This window comes from Panthera pardus, unplaced genomic scaffold (genome assembly GCF_024362965.1).
Source record: "Panthera pardus isolate Hobbes unplaced genomic scaffold, ASM2436296v1 HiC_scaffold_25, whole genome shotgun sequence".
In the NCBI taxonomy this organism is placed as follows: Eukaryota; Metazoa; Chordata; class Mammalia; order Carnivora; family Felidae; genus Panthera; species Panthera pardus.
Window position 1 is genome coordinate 89,029,041 of NW_026526821.1, and position 18,583 is coordinate 89,047,623.

The 18,583-nt window shown below is 46.3% G+C and overlaps 1 protein-coding gene across 1 annotated transcript; it reads left to right on the forward strand.

Moving 5' to 3' along the window:
* The first annotated feature begins 57 nt into the window (after positions 1-57).
* On the forward strand, positions 58-17,498 carry CCT7 (chaperonin containing TCP1 subunit 7). Its single transcript, XM_019441859.2, has 12 exons — positions 58-196; positions 5,460-5,613; positions 6,241-6,347; positions 8,289-8,414; positions 9,694-9,746; positions 10,100-10,271; positions 13,094-13,258; positions 14,103-14,291; positions 14,906-15,003; positions 15,385-15,517; positions 15,974-16,180; positions 17,114-17,498. Exons 1-12 carry the CDS (start codon positions 191-193, stop codon positions 17,333-17,335), a joined length of 1,632 nt encoding a protein of 543 aa, XP_019297404.1. The 5' UTR covers positions 58-190; the 3' UTR covers positions 17,336-17,498.
* Positions 17,499-18,583: the final 1,085 nt, after the last annotated feature.

Here is an 18,583-nt window from a genome sequence, read left to right on the forward strand (position 1 = left end):
TTTCTAGCCGTACTGACTCTGTGGTAGCAAACCATAGAGTAGCGGAAGTGGCCCGTCCCCTTCCTCTCCCGAGCCAACGGCTCGGCGAAGCTTCTGGGGATTTCTCTGGCGCGGGGGATTGTGGGGTTGCTGGGCGGCCCCGACGCGGAGAAGAGGGAAGGTGTAGCGGGCCACTAAACGAGCTTCCAAAATGATGGTGAGTGGCGTTTCGCCTATCTGTCGCCATCCGCTGCCATCTGGCCCCTGGGTGGCACCGCCCGGCCGGGGTCAGTTCCATAGAGCCCTCCGCTGCCTACTAACTCTGTCCTTGCCCCCACCCCTTGTCTATGGGCGACCCCGGCTCTCCGCGGCCTGTTTCGGCCGGAGCACGGAGCATGGGCCCTGGGCGAGGACTTCGTGGGGCTGGAGGGAAGGTTCTGGTGTGGCCGACTGGGGACTACAAGTCCCAAGCTGCTTCGGGGCCGCAAGCCGGCTGAGGGGACCCGGTTTTTGGAGCCCCCCGCAATTGTAACCTGTGTTAAATGAGTCCCGACTTGAGCGTGCATACGCGGTCGGCGGGCCGACTGGGAAGCACTGGTACCTGGGGAAATGTAGGATGTAAAAACGTGTGCTTCCTAGAACAGGGCAGAGGCAGCGTGGGGACCTTGTGTTGGGCTGAGCGGAAGGGCTCAACTAGGGTTGCTTGCCGGTCGGTCAGCCCGCCTGCTGCCACATAAATGGAAACAGACTTGGTTTGTACTTTAACACTCGTTCATTGCTTAAGTAAACGCCTATTGAGCGCCTGCTGAATATACCGTACCCAGCTGGTTGTTGCGGGTGCAGCTCCTCAGCCGGGAGAATGGAGAGGGCAGATGGGGACAGCACATCAGAGGTGGAAGGACCCAGGCTCTGACTCCAACCCTCTCTTGCCCTTCCGGATTTGGCATCGGGCTAGGCTTTTCTTAGTTGGCCATCTAACTCTGGGTTTCGTTTTCTTGAGTTGGGGGTCTTGATGAATCCTGCAGGCCCCCCCCCCCCGCCCCACTTCTGCATCATTTTTTTGTGCCATCTCAGTTGTAGATAACTTCCATGGATTCCCAAGCCTCCTGCTATCTCTTGAGTTGCTGTTGAACACGGCCAGCGTTTAAGAAGGTGTTTGAGGCAAAACGATGACTGGGATACTTACTGCTCCCTGTAGTGCACTTGGCAATTAACTCATTTCTATCAGGCAGAGGAAGTTCTCTGTTCTTTTCTGGGCTTCTGCTGCTTTTTCCTGTCCTGGTAGATGTCAAGCTGATACATATGAAGTGTTCTGTTAGGGAATGCCCTGTGAATCCAGTTGTACCCACAGAGAGAAGGAACCTAGGATTTATCTGTAGTTTCTCCCCTTTATACCTCCAGTACTGCCCTTTTTCAGTCCCTCTTCAGCATTACCTTTTTTGAAGTCGGCTTCATCTTCTGTGCAGAGTCAGCAGAGCCCTTGAGAGTAAGGGCTCTGGAGCCGCACTGAATGCCTAGTTTTGTAACTTAAGCTGGGCCACCTACCATGTGTGTGACTTTGAGCATGTTAAATTTGTGGCCTTCAGTGTGTTAGAAGGGATTCATTGAGCTAATACATATGAAGTGCCCAGCATCAATAAGCAATTGGCAAATGTTAGCTATTCTGCTAGGTAGTGGTTTGCTTCCTTTCCTCCCTGTAATCTATCCTGCTGACAAGGCTACCATAAGAGTTTTGGTTGGCATTGAAAGAACTGAGGATCAGAACCAAGGTTCTTCAGTCTGGTGATAAAACCCTTTACTGGGATGCTCCACCACACTTGGGTTTTTCCTGAACTGACCCCTGCTCTTTTTCCTTGTGGTATTAGCTGTTTATATTTCTCCTTTTGGAATGTGAGACTTCTGTAGGGCCTACAAAGCATAGGGAACAAAGGGACTGTGGGCAGCTGCTCCTTGCTTTGTATTTAAGAACTCTCTGTGGATTTGGTGTCACCACACTGCCAGTGCTTTTCCAAAAATTAGAAGCTGGTGCTATCTTAGTTCATGGTTTGAATGAAACATGTGCAAGTATATGTAAAGTTGAATTTTTAACACCATAAGCTGCTGTATATTGCTTTCTATGTGGCCAAATCTAGGCGCTCCACAAATTGAGATTCCTATAGTCCTTACCTTTGGGAAGGTCATGCTTTAAGATTGATGGTGATATAAAAATTACGCCAAGAGGAAGCAAAGAGGGAATTATGGGATCCTCTGTTCGGGGTGCCCCTATTGGCTGCTGTTGAGAAAATATGTTAGAAGAATTGGGGCTCTGGTGAATCACTTGCCTGTTGATGAGAAACTTTTTTTTTTTTAATGTCTTTATATATATATGTGTGTGTACATATACATACACACGCATATGTATGTATACACACATATGTATATATACGTGTATACATACGTGTGTGTGTGTGTGTATATATATATATATATTTTTTTTTTTTTTTTTTTTTAAGTAAGTAAACTCTGCAGCCAACATGGGGCTCAAACTCATGACCTCGAGATCAAGAGTCACATGCTCTACCAACCAAGCCAGCCAGGTGCCCCAAGAAAGTGGTTTTGGCAGAAGGTGCCAGGGTAGCTCTTGTAAATAGGGGTACAGTTTGGGGGGGGTGTTGAGAAAAAAATCTTTACATGCATTGATGTTAGCCTGTTGGAGAGGTGAAAATTTGTTGAAGGCAATAAGATGAACTTGAGATCCAAGTTAGGTTTTGTTTTGAAATGTAAGACTATCTGGGGCAAGGATGAAGCAAGGAAGCTTGGGGGCTGCCATGAGGCATAATTTAGCAGGACTAGGAGAAGGTGGGGACACCTTTTTCCTTACAAAAGGTGGAAGAGGCTTGAAAGAAGTTTGGCCAAAAAAGCCATTTCTTGCCTCCAGACCTGGGACACTGGTGAAAGGGAAGGAATTTTACCTCCAGCCCATGCCTGACCCCAGATTTAGGGGTTATCTGACAGGCATTCTTACTAAAGTTGTTTATTGTTTTTTTTTTGTTTGTTTGTTTTGTTTTGGTTTTTTTTTAAGTTTAGTATTTTGAGAGAGAGAACGTGCCTGTTAGCAGGGGAGGGGCAGAGAGAGAGAATCCCAAGCAGGCAGGCTCTGTGCTGTCAGAGTGGAGCCTGATGTGGGGCTTTATCTCACAAACTGTGAGATCATGACCTGAGTGAGCCAAAATCTAGAGTTGGACACTTAACCAACCAAGCCACCTAGGCATCCTGTCTCAGGCGTTTCTTAAAAAAAAAAAAAAGTTTGTTCATTAGAAAAAAATTAAAACAAAACATATAATACAAAGTGTCAGAACCCTCTTTACCTCCACTCTTACTCATTAGCATTCGATGCACATCTTTCCAGCCCCCTTTTATGCACTTACATATTACATCTTGCCTCCTGCTTTCTCTCTCTTTGTGTTTTATGTAGATAAATGTAAATCAGAACATGCCATTCGTGGGGCGCCTTGGGTGGCTTGGTTGGTTAAGTGTCCTATTCTTGGTTTTGGCTCAGGTCATGATCTCTCTGTATGTGAGGTGAATCCCCGCATCAGCACAGGGGCTCTTCGCTAACAGAGCTGAGCCTGCTTGGGAATCTCTCTCTCTCTTTCTCTGCCCCTACCCTGCTCACTCAGGCGCATGTGCTTCCGCTTTCTTTTCTGTCTCAAAATTAACATTAAAAAAAGAACATGCCATTCCTCTGCTAAAAGGTTTTCCAGGCCTTCCTTTTGTAGGAATAAAATCTACACTCCTTACCATGATCTACAATTGAGTATGCCATCTGGTTCTCACCTGCCTCTTCAGCCCTTTTCCAGTCTTCTGTCTACCCACTGCCCTCCTGCTACACTAGCCAGAGGAGTTGAACTCTTTCAGGAATTGGCCAGTGAATATGGAGTCAGCCTCATGGGTCACTAGACTTTCTGGTGTGTGAATCCCTGACTTCTTATTGTTGAGTTGACACAACCTTGTGCTTTCCTTTCCTGCTCAGATACCTGAAGCACCCACAGGGGTGGGCCTGGGCAGTGGCTTTCAAACTTGTTATGGCAATTTGTGGTAAGAAGTAAATTTTAACTTGCAGCCTAATAGCACACACATAGCATAACAAGTTTTAAAACAGTTTTTATCTTTACTGTTTTGTTTCACGCATACAAAATTAGTCACAAACACAGGGAAGACTGAGTCTGGTTTATGAGCTCATCTCTGAAGGCACAGGTTTTGATACAGACTCTAGTTTGCTAAGCTGAGGAATTACTGTCAGTGCTAATGGTCACTGGAGCAGAGGTAGCTAAGCAGGCCTTTACGCGGGTATCCCTGTCTTCCCAGAGTTTCTGCAGGTCTGCCAATTAAGCCCCTTTGGGGATAGTGATTGTTCTCAAGACTGGCATGCAGGGGCGCCTGGGTGGCTCAGTCGGTTAGGCGTCCGACTTCGGTGCAGGTCATGATCTTGCAGTTCGTGAGTTCAAGCCCCGCGTCGGGCTCTGTGCTGACAGCTCAGAGCCTGGAGCCTGTTTCAGATTCTGTGTCTCCCTCCCTCTCTCTGACCCTCCCCCCGTTCATGTTCTGTCTCTCTCTGTCTCAAAAATAAATAAACAAAACAAAAAAAGACTGGCATGCAGAATAGAGAAAAACTTCTGTGGGACATTTGGTTGGAGATTGGTCACAAGGAAGCTCTGTGGTACCAGCATGAGAATGGAAACACTGCTGTATGAATTAGACTTGTTTTGTGAGGCGGGACAACATGCTGCTTCCCTGCTCTCCAGCTGAGCGTCGTGGTAAAGCTGCCTGCCTGGGCATCTCCAGGACACCACCTGAAGCTGCTGGCGCCTCGTGTTTTGCATCAGTGCCCCATCAACTTCCCTAGGATTAAGCTGTAATGCAGATAAGTGGTTGCTTTGCCAGAGGGTGAACACTGGGCTTCTTCCTCCTGTGCTCTGACCTAATTCTTCAACACAGGGAATAGTGTCAGAAGTTGAAAAGGCTGTGCTTGTCCAGCCGAGCGCTGGAGAACACAGTATTTGATTTGTTCTTTTAGACCAAATCGTGCTTGCCGTGACCATTTTCTAGCACGCCTGTGGGGTATGTTGTAGTCCTGGCAGTATCTCTGGATGTAGAGGCTGGTTAAGAAATCTATGTGGTGGACAGTGGGAATATGGTTTTAAAGGCCTCCAGAGGGGTGCCTGGGTGGCTCAGTTGGTTGAGCGTCCGACTCTCGATTTCGGCTCAGGTCATGGTCCCAAGGCTGTGGGATCAAATCCTGAGTCAAGCTCTGCGCTGAGCGTGGAGCCTGCTCCTGCACTTGTGCGCGCATGTGCTTTCTCTGTCAAATAAAAAAATAACAAAAGGTCTCCAGGTATTTCTGTTATGAGAGAGATGAAAACATTTTTCTTTTCCCCTCCCTCCTTGAATTTCATTGTAGTAGATGATTATTAAAAGCAGTCAATTGCTTTCTTCTGTAGCCCACACCAGTTATCCTGTTGAAAGAGGGGACTGATAGCTCCCAAGGCATCCCCCAGCTTGTAAGTAACATCAGTGCCTGCCAGGTGATTGCAGAAGCTGTAAGAACCACCCTGGGCCCTCGTGGCATGGACAAGCTGATCGTAGACGGCCGAGGTAAGTCTGCAGGGTTCCTCAGGCCAGTGTGCAGAAGAGGAGACTCCTGGGGAGTGCTGGGGCTAGCAGAAGTTGGTATCAGAAATTCTACTGCTTTTAAGGTCTCTGAAGGATTGCTTGCTAGGAGATGGTTCCATTTCATACATTGTCCTGAATGCTGAACCCTACAGGGATATATGGAAGAAGTTGGGCTCAGGAACATGTTGCCTCATAGAGAGATGCAGCCTGGAAACATGAAAGAGAACTATCTAAGTTAACTTTGGTCATTCCCATTGTATCATATTACCAAGACAGAATTCCCCCTTGTGTTTTAGTATATTAACTGACGTGAGACAATAGTAGGCATCAGCTATGTTAAGAATATCTAAATGGTTTCTCATTCCCATTTAGTATTTTCTACATCCAGTCCAATGTATGCTAAATGCTGTTCAGAGAAAATCGGGAGCTCATGGTCTTCAGAAGTTTGTGATTTTAGGTGGCCCTTTGTGCACAGAGCTAAATCTATAAAAAGATCAGTTTATTTATGCCATGATCTCCTCTGTCCCATCCCAGTAAAGTGTGCTTGGGCTCCAAGTCCAACTGGAGAAAAGGTCTTTAAATTTTTACTTTGTGTTTGTTCCTTTTAAGGCAAAGCAACGATTTCTAATGATGGGGCCACAATTCTGAAACTCCTTGATGTTGTCCATCCTGCAGCAAAGACGTTAGTGGACATTGCCAAGTCCCAAGATGCTGAGGTGGGAAGATCAAGCATATGTGTTTAAGTGAAGGTTGAAACACATGCCTGCTTGCTCCTTTGCTCTTCTGTCTTAAAAGTTTTTTGATTATATATCTAAAGTTATGATGTCATAAGTAGTACGTGCTTATAAATTGTAAAGTATTTAGATGAAGTTAATCTTCTAAATTCATACTCTTGGGGCGCCTGGGTGGCTCAGTTGGTTAAGCATCCGACTTTGGCTCAGATCACGATCTCGCGGTTTGTGAGTTTGGGCCCCACGTTGGGCTCTGTGCTGACAGCTCGGGGTCTGCAGCCTGCTTTGAGTTCTGTGTCTCCCTCTCTCTCTGCCCCTCCCCTGCTCATACTCTGTCTCTCAAAAATAAATAAATGTTAAAAAAAATTTTTTTTTAATTCATACTCTTTTACTACATGTAGCTGAGATCTTAGAACCAGGCTCCTTTCAGTTACCTGGTAAATAGTTTAAGCTCTCATGTGTTAGTCACCATTTAAGATGGGGCTGGAAACTTTAAGGTTTCCAGTTTATCTTTTTTTTTTTTTTTTTAATATTGGTAAAATATAGATAACAAAATTTACCACTTCAGGTTTTTTTGTTTTGTTTTTTTTTTAGTAGGCTTCACATCCAGCATGGAACCCAATGCAGGGCTTGAACTCACAACCCTGATGCCAAGACCTGAGCTGAGATCAAGAGTCGGCTGCTTAATCTTCTGAGCCACCCAGGCGTCCCTCACTTTAGCCATTTTTAAGTGTACAATACTGTGGCATTGACCAGTCTATCTTTTAAAAACATTTCTAACACTGGAGTCTTGATACTAAATGTTGACAGAAACAGATTTGCATTTTATAGTATTATAGATAGGTTCTGAAGTTATATAAAAAGGTGTATTAGGACCCAGTAGCCTACAAAACAGTATGGCTTATATGAAATTAAAGTGGGAAGAGTCTGAATTTGACCTGTTACTGACTAAAACCTTTCTGGCCAGGAATTTGGCAGCTTATACCCTTTACCGCAGTAACACTTTTAACCCCCTTTGAGAGTCCCTCACATTACACAATGGACATAAGTGAGCTGAACATAAATTTCTGCCAAATCAGAGGTAAACTAGTTTTAGTTCTTCTTCTCCCTCATTAAAAATAGGGTTTAGAGGGGCGCCTAATTGGTTTAGTCGGTTAAGTGTCAGACTCTGGCTCAGGTCCTGATCTCACGGTTTGTGAGTTCGAGCCCCGCATCCGGCTCTATGCTAACAGCTCGGAGCCTGAAGCCTCCTTTGGATTCTGTGCCTCTCTCTCTTTGCCTCTCCCCAGTTCGCATTCTGTCTCCCTTTCTCAGAAATAAATAAAATGCTTAAATAAATAAATAAAGGGTTTAGATCCCATTGTGGAATATTACTACATTAGAAAGGTTAGCAGACTAGTGATCTGTCAATTCCAAACAGTATTTAAAATATAAAGGACTTTGGCTGGTTCTGGAAGGTTTGTTTTAGTAGGATTTGGCTGTAAATTATCTTTATGTAAACTCCTATAGTACTTTGTGCTCCTTGAAGAATATTTGTCTCATGCCTCTTGTTACCAGACACATAAGTATTGTATTATAAGCATGACTGGGATTGTCTTAATCATCATAGTGCCTGTATGTAATAAATAAATTGTTGGTTAGTCTGTGTATATGATTTCATATCCTGAAGAACTTTGCAAAATCAGCCCTCTTTGGAGAATGGGCCTGGCTGAGGAATTCATTTTGTAGCCCAGAGCCATTTGATGGGATGGATACCTAACTATCGTCACCTTCCTTGTACTCATTGCAATCACCTACGCTTCCAGAAAAAACATTTCACACCCATTTAAACAGTCCCTAGTTTAAATGGGTAGGTTGCCTAAAAATGGAGTCTCAGGCCTTATTCCTCACTGTGAGAAATGTGAATTTCCTGTCATCCTCTTCCAGGTCGGTGACGGCACCACCTCAGTGACCCTGCTGGCTGCAGAGTTTCTGAAGCAGGTGAAACCCTATGTGGAGGAAGGTTTGCACCCACAGATCATCATCCGAGCTTTCCGCACTGCCACCCAGTTGGTATGGGAATACTGGCTACCTTAGCCTTGTGTTTCTCAGGATAATACCTTTAGCGGAGTATAGAGAGAGGTAACAGGGTTCCCTGGACATTTTCTCAATTCTCCCTATGAATCTCTGTTCTGCCATCCAGTAGCTATTTGACTAGATATTTCCTTAATCTCTTTAAGCCTCAGGTTTCCTGACTGACTCAGTAAGTGAGAGGTTTTTTGTTTTATCTAAAGTTCCTCATGACACGTATCTTGAGACCCTGCTTTTATTGACCTTTGACCTTCATTGTGTGATCTTAGGCAAGTCGGTCCCTCTAGGCTTTCTTTACTTTCTCCCTTAAATATCTCTGGTTCAGGGTGGTAACATGAGATCACATATGAGAAGTGCTTTTGAAAAGATACTAAGTTTGGGGCACCTGGGTGGCTCAGTCGGTTGGGCGGCCGACTTCGGCTCAGGTCATGATCTCGCGGTCTGTGAGTTCGAGCCCCGCGTCGGGCTCTGTGCTGACAGCTCAGAGCCTGGAGCCTGTTTCAGATTCTGTCTCCCTCTCTCTGACCGTCCCCTGTTCATGCTCTGTCTCTCCCTGTCTCAAAAATAAATAAAACGTTAAAAAAAAGAAAAGATACTAAGTTTAACATACAGATATGTATGCCATACGTAACGTGTCTAATAATATATAAAGTGCTAGCAGTTGTCATGAGTGTTTTTCTTTTTCTTTTTTTTTTTTTTAATTTTTTTTTTTAACGTTTTTTAATTTTATTTTTGAGACAGAGAGAGACAGAGCATGAACGGGGGAGGGTCAGAGAGAGGGAGACACAGAATCTGAAACAGGCTCCAGGCTCTGAGCTGTCAGCACAGAGCCCGACACGGGGCTCGAACTCACGGACCGCGAGATCATGACCTGAGCCGAAGTCGGATACTTAACCGACCGAGCCACCCAGGCGCCCCGATGAGTGTTTTTCTTAAGCCAGAAGGTTTGGCCCAATCAAGTGTCCTAGCTTGTTTCCACTCATCTGTTTTAGTGTTCCTTGCATATTCAGAATTAAGTCTTGGAAATACCCTGATGATTCTTCAGAACTATACCTACTGTATATTTGTCGCTGGGAGTTTTCTAAACCATAGAGCTGTGTGTTTCCGGGCAGCACCAAGACTCAGAAGTGTGTTTCAGCTGCAGAGTGGAAATGCTTACAATTTGGGAGTAAACAGATTGGAGAGTGGCAAGAGAGACTGGGACCCACCTCTCCAGTTTGCCTTTGGCACCAGGGACTCACTCGGCTTCTGTTCTTGGCAGGCAGTTAACAAGATCAAAGAGATTGCTGTGACGGTGAAGAAGGAAGACAAAGTGTAAGTTTGCAGTGGGCTTTGTCAGAGTCTTGACTTTTTGTGGCCAAATTGGATGTAGAAGCGTGTTGCCACCCTATATGGGCCTGGGGCTATTTGGCTCTTGCTAGACCCTTGGCTGTGCCCCAGCTCACAGCACAAAAGAGGCTGTAGACTGTAATTTTAAAGCTGTCACATACGAGGTCTTTGACCGCAGTCACCATCTGTCAATGATAATTTGCCCTAAAGATTGTACAAGATGAAGTTGATGTGGGCTGAGTTTAGAGGCTAGAACAGAAGCCCCCTACACATTGCAATAGACTCAGACAAGGGGCTTTCCAGACCTGACACAAGCCCCACCTATCCTTGTGTCCCAGGGAGCAGAGGAAGCTGCTGGAGAAGTGTGCCATGACCGCTCTGAGCTCCAAGCTGATTTCCCAGCAGAAAGCCTTCTTCGCTAAGATGGTGGTGGATGCGGTGATGATGCTCGACGATCTGTTGCAGCTTAAAATGATTGGAATCAAAAAGGTGCAGGGTGGTGCCCTAGAGGTAAGCCTGCTACAGCCTCCCTGGGAGGCTTCTGCTTTCATATTGACCCTTCACATAGGTTGGTACAGGAGATGAACACATGTTACAGGAATAGAATGCGTGTTGAGCTAGAAGTCAGACTGGAGTTGTATTCCCCATACTGTCACTGCAGGCTGTGACTGTAGATATATTTTGTAATTTCTGTGGACCTATATTTACTTGTCAGCAGAACAGCAGATCGAACTAGTTGATTGTTAGAATCTTAGTGTAATGTGGGAGGGGATGGGACTAGCTCCATCTAATAAATTACCTATGACCCTCTCAGTTAATAAGCCTGAGAAGTACTTCTCAGTCCATTCTCCAAGTGACATGCCCAAGCTCTCCCTTCTTTTATTCATTTATTTTGGATAGATGATACATAGTTCTAAACGTAAAAAGAATCCTAAAGGAAAAAAGTAAACGTCCCATTCACCACTCCTGCCCCAGATACAACCACTAATAAGTGAGTGTGTGTGTGTGTGTGTGTGAGAGAGCAGGTGCCTCCAGAATTGTTTTATGCATCTGTAAATACATATGTAAATACTGCTTTCCTAAACACAAGTGCTTATTTATAATACATAGTGTTCTATAACTCACTTTTGTCCGTTTAACAACTTAATTTTTTTAATGTTTATTTAAGACAGAGGATAAGCAGTGGAGGGCCAGAGAGACAGACACACACAAAATCTGAAACAGGCTCCAGGCTCTGAGCTGACAGCACAGAGCCCACATGGGGCTCAAACTCGTGAACCATGAGATCATGACCTTAGCCAATATTGGACACTCAGCTGACAGAGCCACCCAGGCGCCACTAACAACTTATTTTAGAATTTGATCCATATCAGCATGTGGGGCTTTTAATTCATTGCTGTCCAATGGAATTTCCTGTCACGGTAGAACTGTTACATGTCTGTGCTGTCCATTTTATGGCAGCCACTGGCCATGTGTGGCTACCAAGCACTTGAAATGCAGTTAATACAACTGAAGAACTAAATTTTTAATTTAATTTTTATTTATTTAAATTTAAATAGCAACATGTGGTTCATGGCTAGTGCATTGCACAACCTAACTGTAACTTGTTCTTTTTTTAACACAGTAGTATCTGTCTGGAAGCATCCTGTTGGTATCTCTATGCTGCTTTGGCCTTTCTCCACTCTGGCCTGCCCTACTTCTTAATTTTCTCTATCTTGGTGACCCAGCTTGAAGGGATTTGGATGGGGCGAGACCTGCTTCAAATATTATAGCCTGGCGTGGCCCTTCACTTTTCTGTTCTTTGACTTTTACCCTTCTGAGTTGCACTCCCACTCTGTTGTCCTTCCTCCTGTCATGGCACATGTCAGTGGACTCAGGTTCTCTTTCTGTAATAAAACTTGTGAGGAATTTGGAGGTCATCTGAGTTACTTCCCTGTCTTTGGCCCCAGGTACCAGTGCTTTCTTGGCCCATCATGGCTTACTGACTTTGTCTTTACCCACTACTTTGGTAGCAGTCATCCATCTTCTCCTGGGCCTTCCTATTTCCCTGGACTCTTGAGATTAGATTGGCCAATTCACTCAACTAGGGATCAAAAATAATAATTTGGTGGGGGCGCCTGGGTGGCTGAGTTGGTTAAGCATCCGACTTCGGCTCAGGTCATAATCTTGAGGTTCATGAGTTCAAGCCCTGCATCGGGCTCTGTGCTGACAGCTCAGAGCCTGGAGCCTGGCTTCAGATTCTGTCTCTCTGTCTCTGTCTCTGTCTCTCTCTCTCTGCCCCTCTCTGCCCCTCTCCCACTTGCGCTCTCTGTTTCTCAAAAATGAATTAAAAAAAATTTTTTTTTAAATAACAATAATTTGGGGCATCTGGGTGGCTCAGTCAGTAGAACATCTGACTCTTGATTTCAGTCAGGTCATGATCCCAGGGTCATCGGATCAAATCCCGTGTCAGGCTCTGCACTGAGCATGGAGGCTTTTTAACATTCTCTTGCACTCTGCCCCTTTCATTCACGCATGGGCTCGCGTGCGCTGTCTCTCCCACCCGCTTCCCTCTCCCTTTCTCTCATAAAATAAATAAAACTAATTTATCTAGTGAGAAGGCCAGAGAACATAGAGGTATTGAATGGAAATACCCTTTTTTATCGTGTGGGAAATGACTTGGTCATTTAGCAAGAAAGAGATCTGAGATTTGAACCCAGGTCTTTAGATAGTCCTAAAGTCAGTCCCAAGTGCAACATGCTTTCTTACTATGTATGCCCTGCTGTTAAATCCAACCCATGGGAAGCCACAATGGTGGCTTGGGAACTGTACAGGGAATTTCTGACTCTTAAGATCTTTTGGCTTCATCTCCTGGGAAGAGGAAGGACCTAGGATGCTGTACACAGGAGTATGTGTGTGCGCGTGCAGTAGGAGCGTGTGTAGGTGTGTCCAGTAGAAGACTGGGGGGTGAGTTGGGATTGAAGAGGCCTGTGCCTTATTCATAAATGCCTGGTTCCTTGCCTGGCACTGTCGGTAAATACATTCAGTGTTAGCCCTTGGCTCCTGCTTTGAAGGCCAGTCTTAGAAAATAGCCCAAACAGGCCTTTCCCATGCTTAGTCCCTGTAAGCTGAATGATTGATTTTCTTTATACTGAAGGGATAACCAAAATATGTTTTGTATTTTTCCTAGCTTTTATGAAAGTGGAAAGGCTTTGTTGTAACAGTGAAATAAAGACGTGGTTAACTCTTTCATGTTTGCAGAAATGGACACATGTTAGTCTAGCACAGCACTAGCTTGATTTCATTTCATGCCAGTAGTGACTGAACTGTTAACTGTTTGTTTTTTTAAACAGGAGTCCCAGCTAGTAGCCGGCGTCGCGTTCAAGAAGACTTTCTCTTACGCTGGGTTTGAAATGCAACCCAAAAAGTACAATAATCCAATGATTGCCCTTTTAAATGTTGAGCTTGAGCTGAAAGCTGAGAAAGATAATGCTGAAATCAGAGTCCACACAGTTGAGGTAGGCCCTACCAGCTGGCTAGAGGCATGGAGTTGTCAGCGTTCTGGGCCAAAGTCTTGGGTCTTTGTGGCTCTCTTGGGTCCAGCTGTTTCTCAGGCTCCTTATGAGCCCCATTCTCCTCTTGTCCCCCTGAATATGTTGATGTCCAAATACTAGGCCCACTTCTTTCCTCACTCTTCTCTCTGTGAGTGAAGAGACTTGGATAGGGACCTGAGGAGACTTGGATAGGGGAGACCTGCTGAAATATTCTCTGGCCCCAGGGAAGGGGCTGGCAGCTGCCCTCCACCCATACACTGAGCCCAGTATTTTGATTCCTCTTACCTGGGCAGTTGAGGGCCCCTCACCTCCTGTACTGGGTCCCACACTGTAGGGACAGGTGTGCTCCCATCACTGATAATACCAAGGCTATCTCGAGTAGCAGTGTCATCCAGCTATAAGTAGGTGCTGTTGGGTAATGTGTCGCCAAAACACAGTGGCCTCTGGAGGGAAGGGATCTTGTTATTGGGAACTCCATGGGTACAGCATCTTAGAGGAATCTACAACTCTGCCAAGCTAAACTATTTCTCACACCTTGGCATACCAGCTGTGGAGTAACTCCCAGTCCTGGGGTTTCTTTCTACTTTGGTGTCTGAAAGTTTTAGGTGATTCCTGATTTCTCATGTAGGGTTCTTGTTACTTGGACTGAGGAGAGGCTATTTTGTTTACCCTTTTTAATTCCCAAATACATCAGCACGTTTTATTTTGGGGAGTATATTTTAGCCTACCATATATGCTAATCTCCCCCCTGCCCTTCATGCCCCTCCCCTCCCCAAGCATCCTTATCCTTTTCTGGGTCTCTCTTCAGGATTATCAGGCAATTGTTGATGCTGAGTGGAACATTCTCTATGACAAGTTAGAGAGGATCCATCACTCCGGAGCCAAAGTCGTCTTGTCCAAACTCCCCATCGGGGATGTGGCCACCCAGTACTTTGCCGACAGGGACATGTTCTGTGCTGGCCGTGTGCCAGAGGAGGATCTGAAGAGGACAATGATGGTAACTAAACATTCACAGACTGCTTCTTGGCTTTTGTGGCCCTGGAGGGGTTTTAATTTACTACGGGTATACTGGAGTGTTGGCCTGTGACTAGGCCTGTCTAAACCTTGTTCTTTTCTTTTTTTTTTTTTTTTTTTTTGCCGTGAAGCACTCCAATCCCATGTGCATGTGCTCGGTGTAACCAGAGCAAGTCAGGAAATCTGATTGGTGAGGGAACCTAGCAGTGATGCTCTGATCAGCTAGATCAGTTCAAGTACTGATGTTTTCAGCCACATTTCTCCTTTTTCTTTTTGAGCATCTCCACAAGATATGTTAGGTCTAAAGCACTGATCCTAACTTTAGTTGTTGGGCCCAAGGCACACTAGTTTGGAGGCGTGGGTGTTGGGTGAAGTAAAAGGTCTCCATCTCCTTTTGACCAGGCCTGCTTGTCCTTCGTAGGTCTTTGTTCTGTTTTGTTTTCTCCTCTTTTAGGGAGGTAAATGGGAGGTTGTCCAGTGCAGGGAGTCCTGGGCACTGTGGCAGGGTCTAGCATGGGAATTGGCTTTTGAGACTAGGTGGCAGGAAGCTCTCTTCTGGCTTCATGTGAAGGTGATCTGATCTCTTGTGCTTCTCAGGCCTGTGGAGGCTCCATCCAGACCAGTGTGAATGCTCTGTCAGCAGATGTGCTGGGCCGCTGCCAGGTCTTTGAAGAGACCCAGATTGGGGGCGAGAGGTAAGCAAGCCATAGGCCTGGGCTGCCTGCTGGCAGAGCTCATGAGACCTGCCTGGGTCTGGCCTTCTGCCATCTTTTGGGTGTGGTATACAACATGTGCCGCTCTTTTTTGAGGTCTCACCTTTTGGGACATAAAGAACTCAGATATAAAGTATTTCAGGAGAGCAGAAGATCAATTTGGGTCTAAAGTCTGACTCTACAGTATCTTCTCCCCTAGGGTTACAGCCCCAGACCTTCCCCAAAACTCTTCAAGAGTAGGATTGGAAACCCTAGTGAGGAACCAAAGAGCAGCTGTTGAGTGTTGGGCGAACGTGGTGAGGTCATACACAACAGGTTGGCAGCAGAAAGAAGTTTACATGTATGATTTGATCCTGGGTGTAGGTATAATTTCTTCACTGGCTGCCCCAAGGCCAAGACTTGTACTATCATCCTCCGTGGTGGTGCTGAGCAGTTCATGGAGGAGACAGAGCGGTCCCTGCACGACGCCATCATGATTGTCAGGAGGGCCATCAAGGTACTAGACTGGGGGTTTCCTGGATCTTTGTGGTGATTTCTACCATATATAACTTATTCTTCCCTGGGTGGCCTGTTAGCCCTGATTGCCTCACAAATCATAGACAAACAGCTTCAGTCTCTCAAAATAGGTCATGCTGCCTTAAAGGCTAAGACTTGTTCTCGTAAACAAACAGTGGAGCTACTGTCCTTAGCCATCCCAGTGATTGCACCAATGCCCTCGAGGTCCAAAGTGACCTTGGAGATGGTCAGAAACCATAAGGTCCACCAGATGGAGGTTGGAATGTGCTAGACAAGAGCCACATCTAGGCTTCCTGGGGTTTGGGATGAGGGAGGAATGAGGAACTACTCCCTTTCTGTACTGGGAGGACCTTTTGACTAGCTGGTCCAACTCCGCTGTGGCTGGACCTTGAGCCAGGGGCCTGTTAGCATTAAGAGGTGGGTCTGGTCTCTGCAGAACGATTCAGTGGTGGCTGGTGGCGGGGCCATTGAGATGGAGCTCTCCAAGTACCTGCGGGATTACTCAAGGACCGTTCCAGGAAAACAGCAGCTGTTAATTGGGGCATATGCCAAGGCCTTGGAAATTATCCCACGCCAGCTGTGTGACAATGCTGGCTTTGATGCCACAAACATCCTCAACAAGCTGCGAGCTCGGCATGCCCAGGTGGGTCCGTCTCCTTGAGTCCAGGGATTGGGTGCATGGGGCTAAATTTTGAGTGTGTGCTATGCTTACTCAAGCTCCATAGAGTGTTCAGGCCCATGACAGGGCTGGAACTAAACCCGGTACCGACTCAACTGTGTCTCCTCTGAGGGCAGAGGGAAAGCCACAGTGCCAGGACTGGAGCCTCCAGAGTTTCTTCAGTGCTTCTACCAAGAGTATAATCATAGCTCCTTGTGGTGCCATCAAAGGAACCAGGGGCACCCTGCAGCCTCCTCCCTGGAAGCACACGCTGAGCACGTTACTGGGTTTCCCAGTGGTGGCGAGGCATGCCAGAGCCCTGCTGCTGGGCAGTCCAGCCATGGTGCTACCATCTCTTAAGTTGTGATCTCTGTGAGAACTTAAATGTGTTCGTTTGCTATTTAGCAAACATTTGTTTAGAGATATTTGTTAAGTGCTCAGTACTGTGACAGCAGCGCTCCGTGACCTTGCTTCTGCCTTTGTTAGGATTTTAAGAGAGTCCCTTCACTTCTTTGCATCTCCATTCCCTCATCCGAAGTGGGGACTGGTGGAAGCAGCGAGATAAGGGATTGGAAAGTGTTCCTCTTGAGAACTGTGGTGTGATATACACAGTCCTCGGGTGACCTGAGGACTGGACCTCCCCAAAACACGGCACGTTGCCTAGAGGAGGGCCCAGAGCTCTTGTGTGAGCAGCATGTCTAGGGTTTGAAGGGGGTGGTCGTTGGGGGCACGAGTGGGAAGAGAAGACCTGCACTTTCAGGTTCTTTGTGTGATGCCAGACAGATGCCGTCTTTCTTAGGGAAATGCTGGCAAGTTCAGAGTATGAGGTTTCCTAACGACCTTGTCTTTGGGAGGATTTGCAAGAAGAAACTTGAGAGCAGTTCCTTATTAACCTCCCCTCCTCTCCTGCTCTTTCAGGGGGGCATGTGGTATGGAGTGGACATCAACAACGAGGACATTGCTGACAACTTTGAGGCCTTCGTGTGGGAGCCAGCTATGGTGCGCATCAATGCCCTGACCGCAGCCTCTGAGGCTGCCTGCCTTATCGTGTCGGTAGATGAAACCATCAAAAACCCTCGCTCAACAGTGGATGCTCCCCCAGCTGCGGGCCGGGGCCGGGGCCGGGGCCGCCCCCACTGAGAGGCACCCCGTCCCTCATGAGTGGCCGGCGGGCTGGCTGCAGGGTATGCTTACTCTCCCCGTCTTGGTTAGTTGATATTACAAGGAAGGGGTCGTAATTGGCCCACTCTGTTCTCACTGAGGTTATTTAAATAAAGCTAAGACTTAGAATTCACTTTGCAAATTATTTGGGCACCGGACTTTTACTGATAAATGTCTTGACTCCAGCTCAGGACTTTACTTTCGTATGTACTTACCTGACAGACGGAAAAGTTTTCTTCTCTCCTATCGGACTGAGTCCTCAACAGCGTCTGGTTTTTCAGGCAGAGGGTCCACTCTGCCAGCAGAGAGCTCCACCTGAGGGGCCTCCGTCCAGAAGTTTCACTCGGAGCGCTCTCTTAGTCCCAGAAGTAGTTAGGAGATGTGGAGTCCCTTCCTTTTCTTCTGACGTCATCTTGTTTAGCCCTGGCCTTGCCAGGCAGTGCTCCGAGGACTTCTGTGGGTTTGAGTCAGTGCATTCTATTACCTTGCTTGCTCCTTCCACTTGTATATTCTTTTTGGCTCAGTGTCCTGGTCTCTCTTACTCAAGATCTCTCGGAGGAATGTGTAAAGAGGCCACATTCCCTTTAAATTCTGTAGTGATTATCTTAAAAGTCCATTGAGGAGAGGTGGCTGAAGGAGCACCCACGTGGTCTTCTCTGTTTGACCACCAGTGGTCTTGGGGGTTCCTTTTGCTTTCTTCTGACCAATGGAGGTTTGCAGTGGCCACCACAGATCAACTAGAAACCAGCAGGGTTTGACTGCGTTCTCGTTTATACTAGTCCTCAGAGCTGGCCTGCAGCTAGCTGTAGTTAGTAACTGTTGAAGGTAGAGGTGAGTAACTGTCACTTTGAGCCATGGAAGCTTTTGCTGCCTGCAACTGGGAGGTGATTAGAAAGAAAGTCTCTTGAGTCTGATCCCCTCTTGGTTAGATGGACTCAAAAGCAGGGATGGGGTGGTGATCAGGTCCCGACTGTGGAGTCTGACCTCCCTTCTTTTTTTTTTTTTTTTTTTTTTCTTTTTTTGAACCCTCCCCCCCCATCCCTTCTAACTTGATAGTCTCTGGGTAAACTAATTTTTCTGAGCCTCAGCTGCTCTACCTTTGTTATGAACATAAAAGTAGCTGGCTCAGAGTTATGCTCATCTACCTGTTTGATGCTAGAGCCACTCACAATTTAAGCCTAAGCACCTGGTCTTTTTACTGGCTTTAAATCTTTCAAGACCTGAGTA

Excerpts from the sequence above, each read along its gene's own strand:
- CCT7 (XM_019441859.2), top strand. Across the intron at positions 13,259-14,102 it reads TCAGAGTCCACACAGTTGAG|GATTATCAGGCAATTGTTGA; the intron begins GTAGGCCCTACC and ends GTCTCTCTTCAG. Across the intron at positions 16,181-17,113 it reads TGCGAGCTCGGCATGCCCAG|GGGGGCATGTGGTATGGAGT; the intron begins GTGGGTCCGTCT and ends CTGCTCTTTCAG.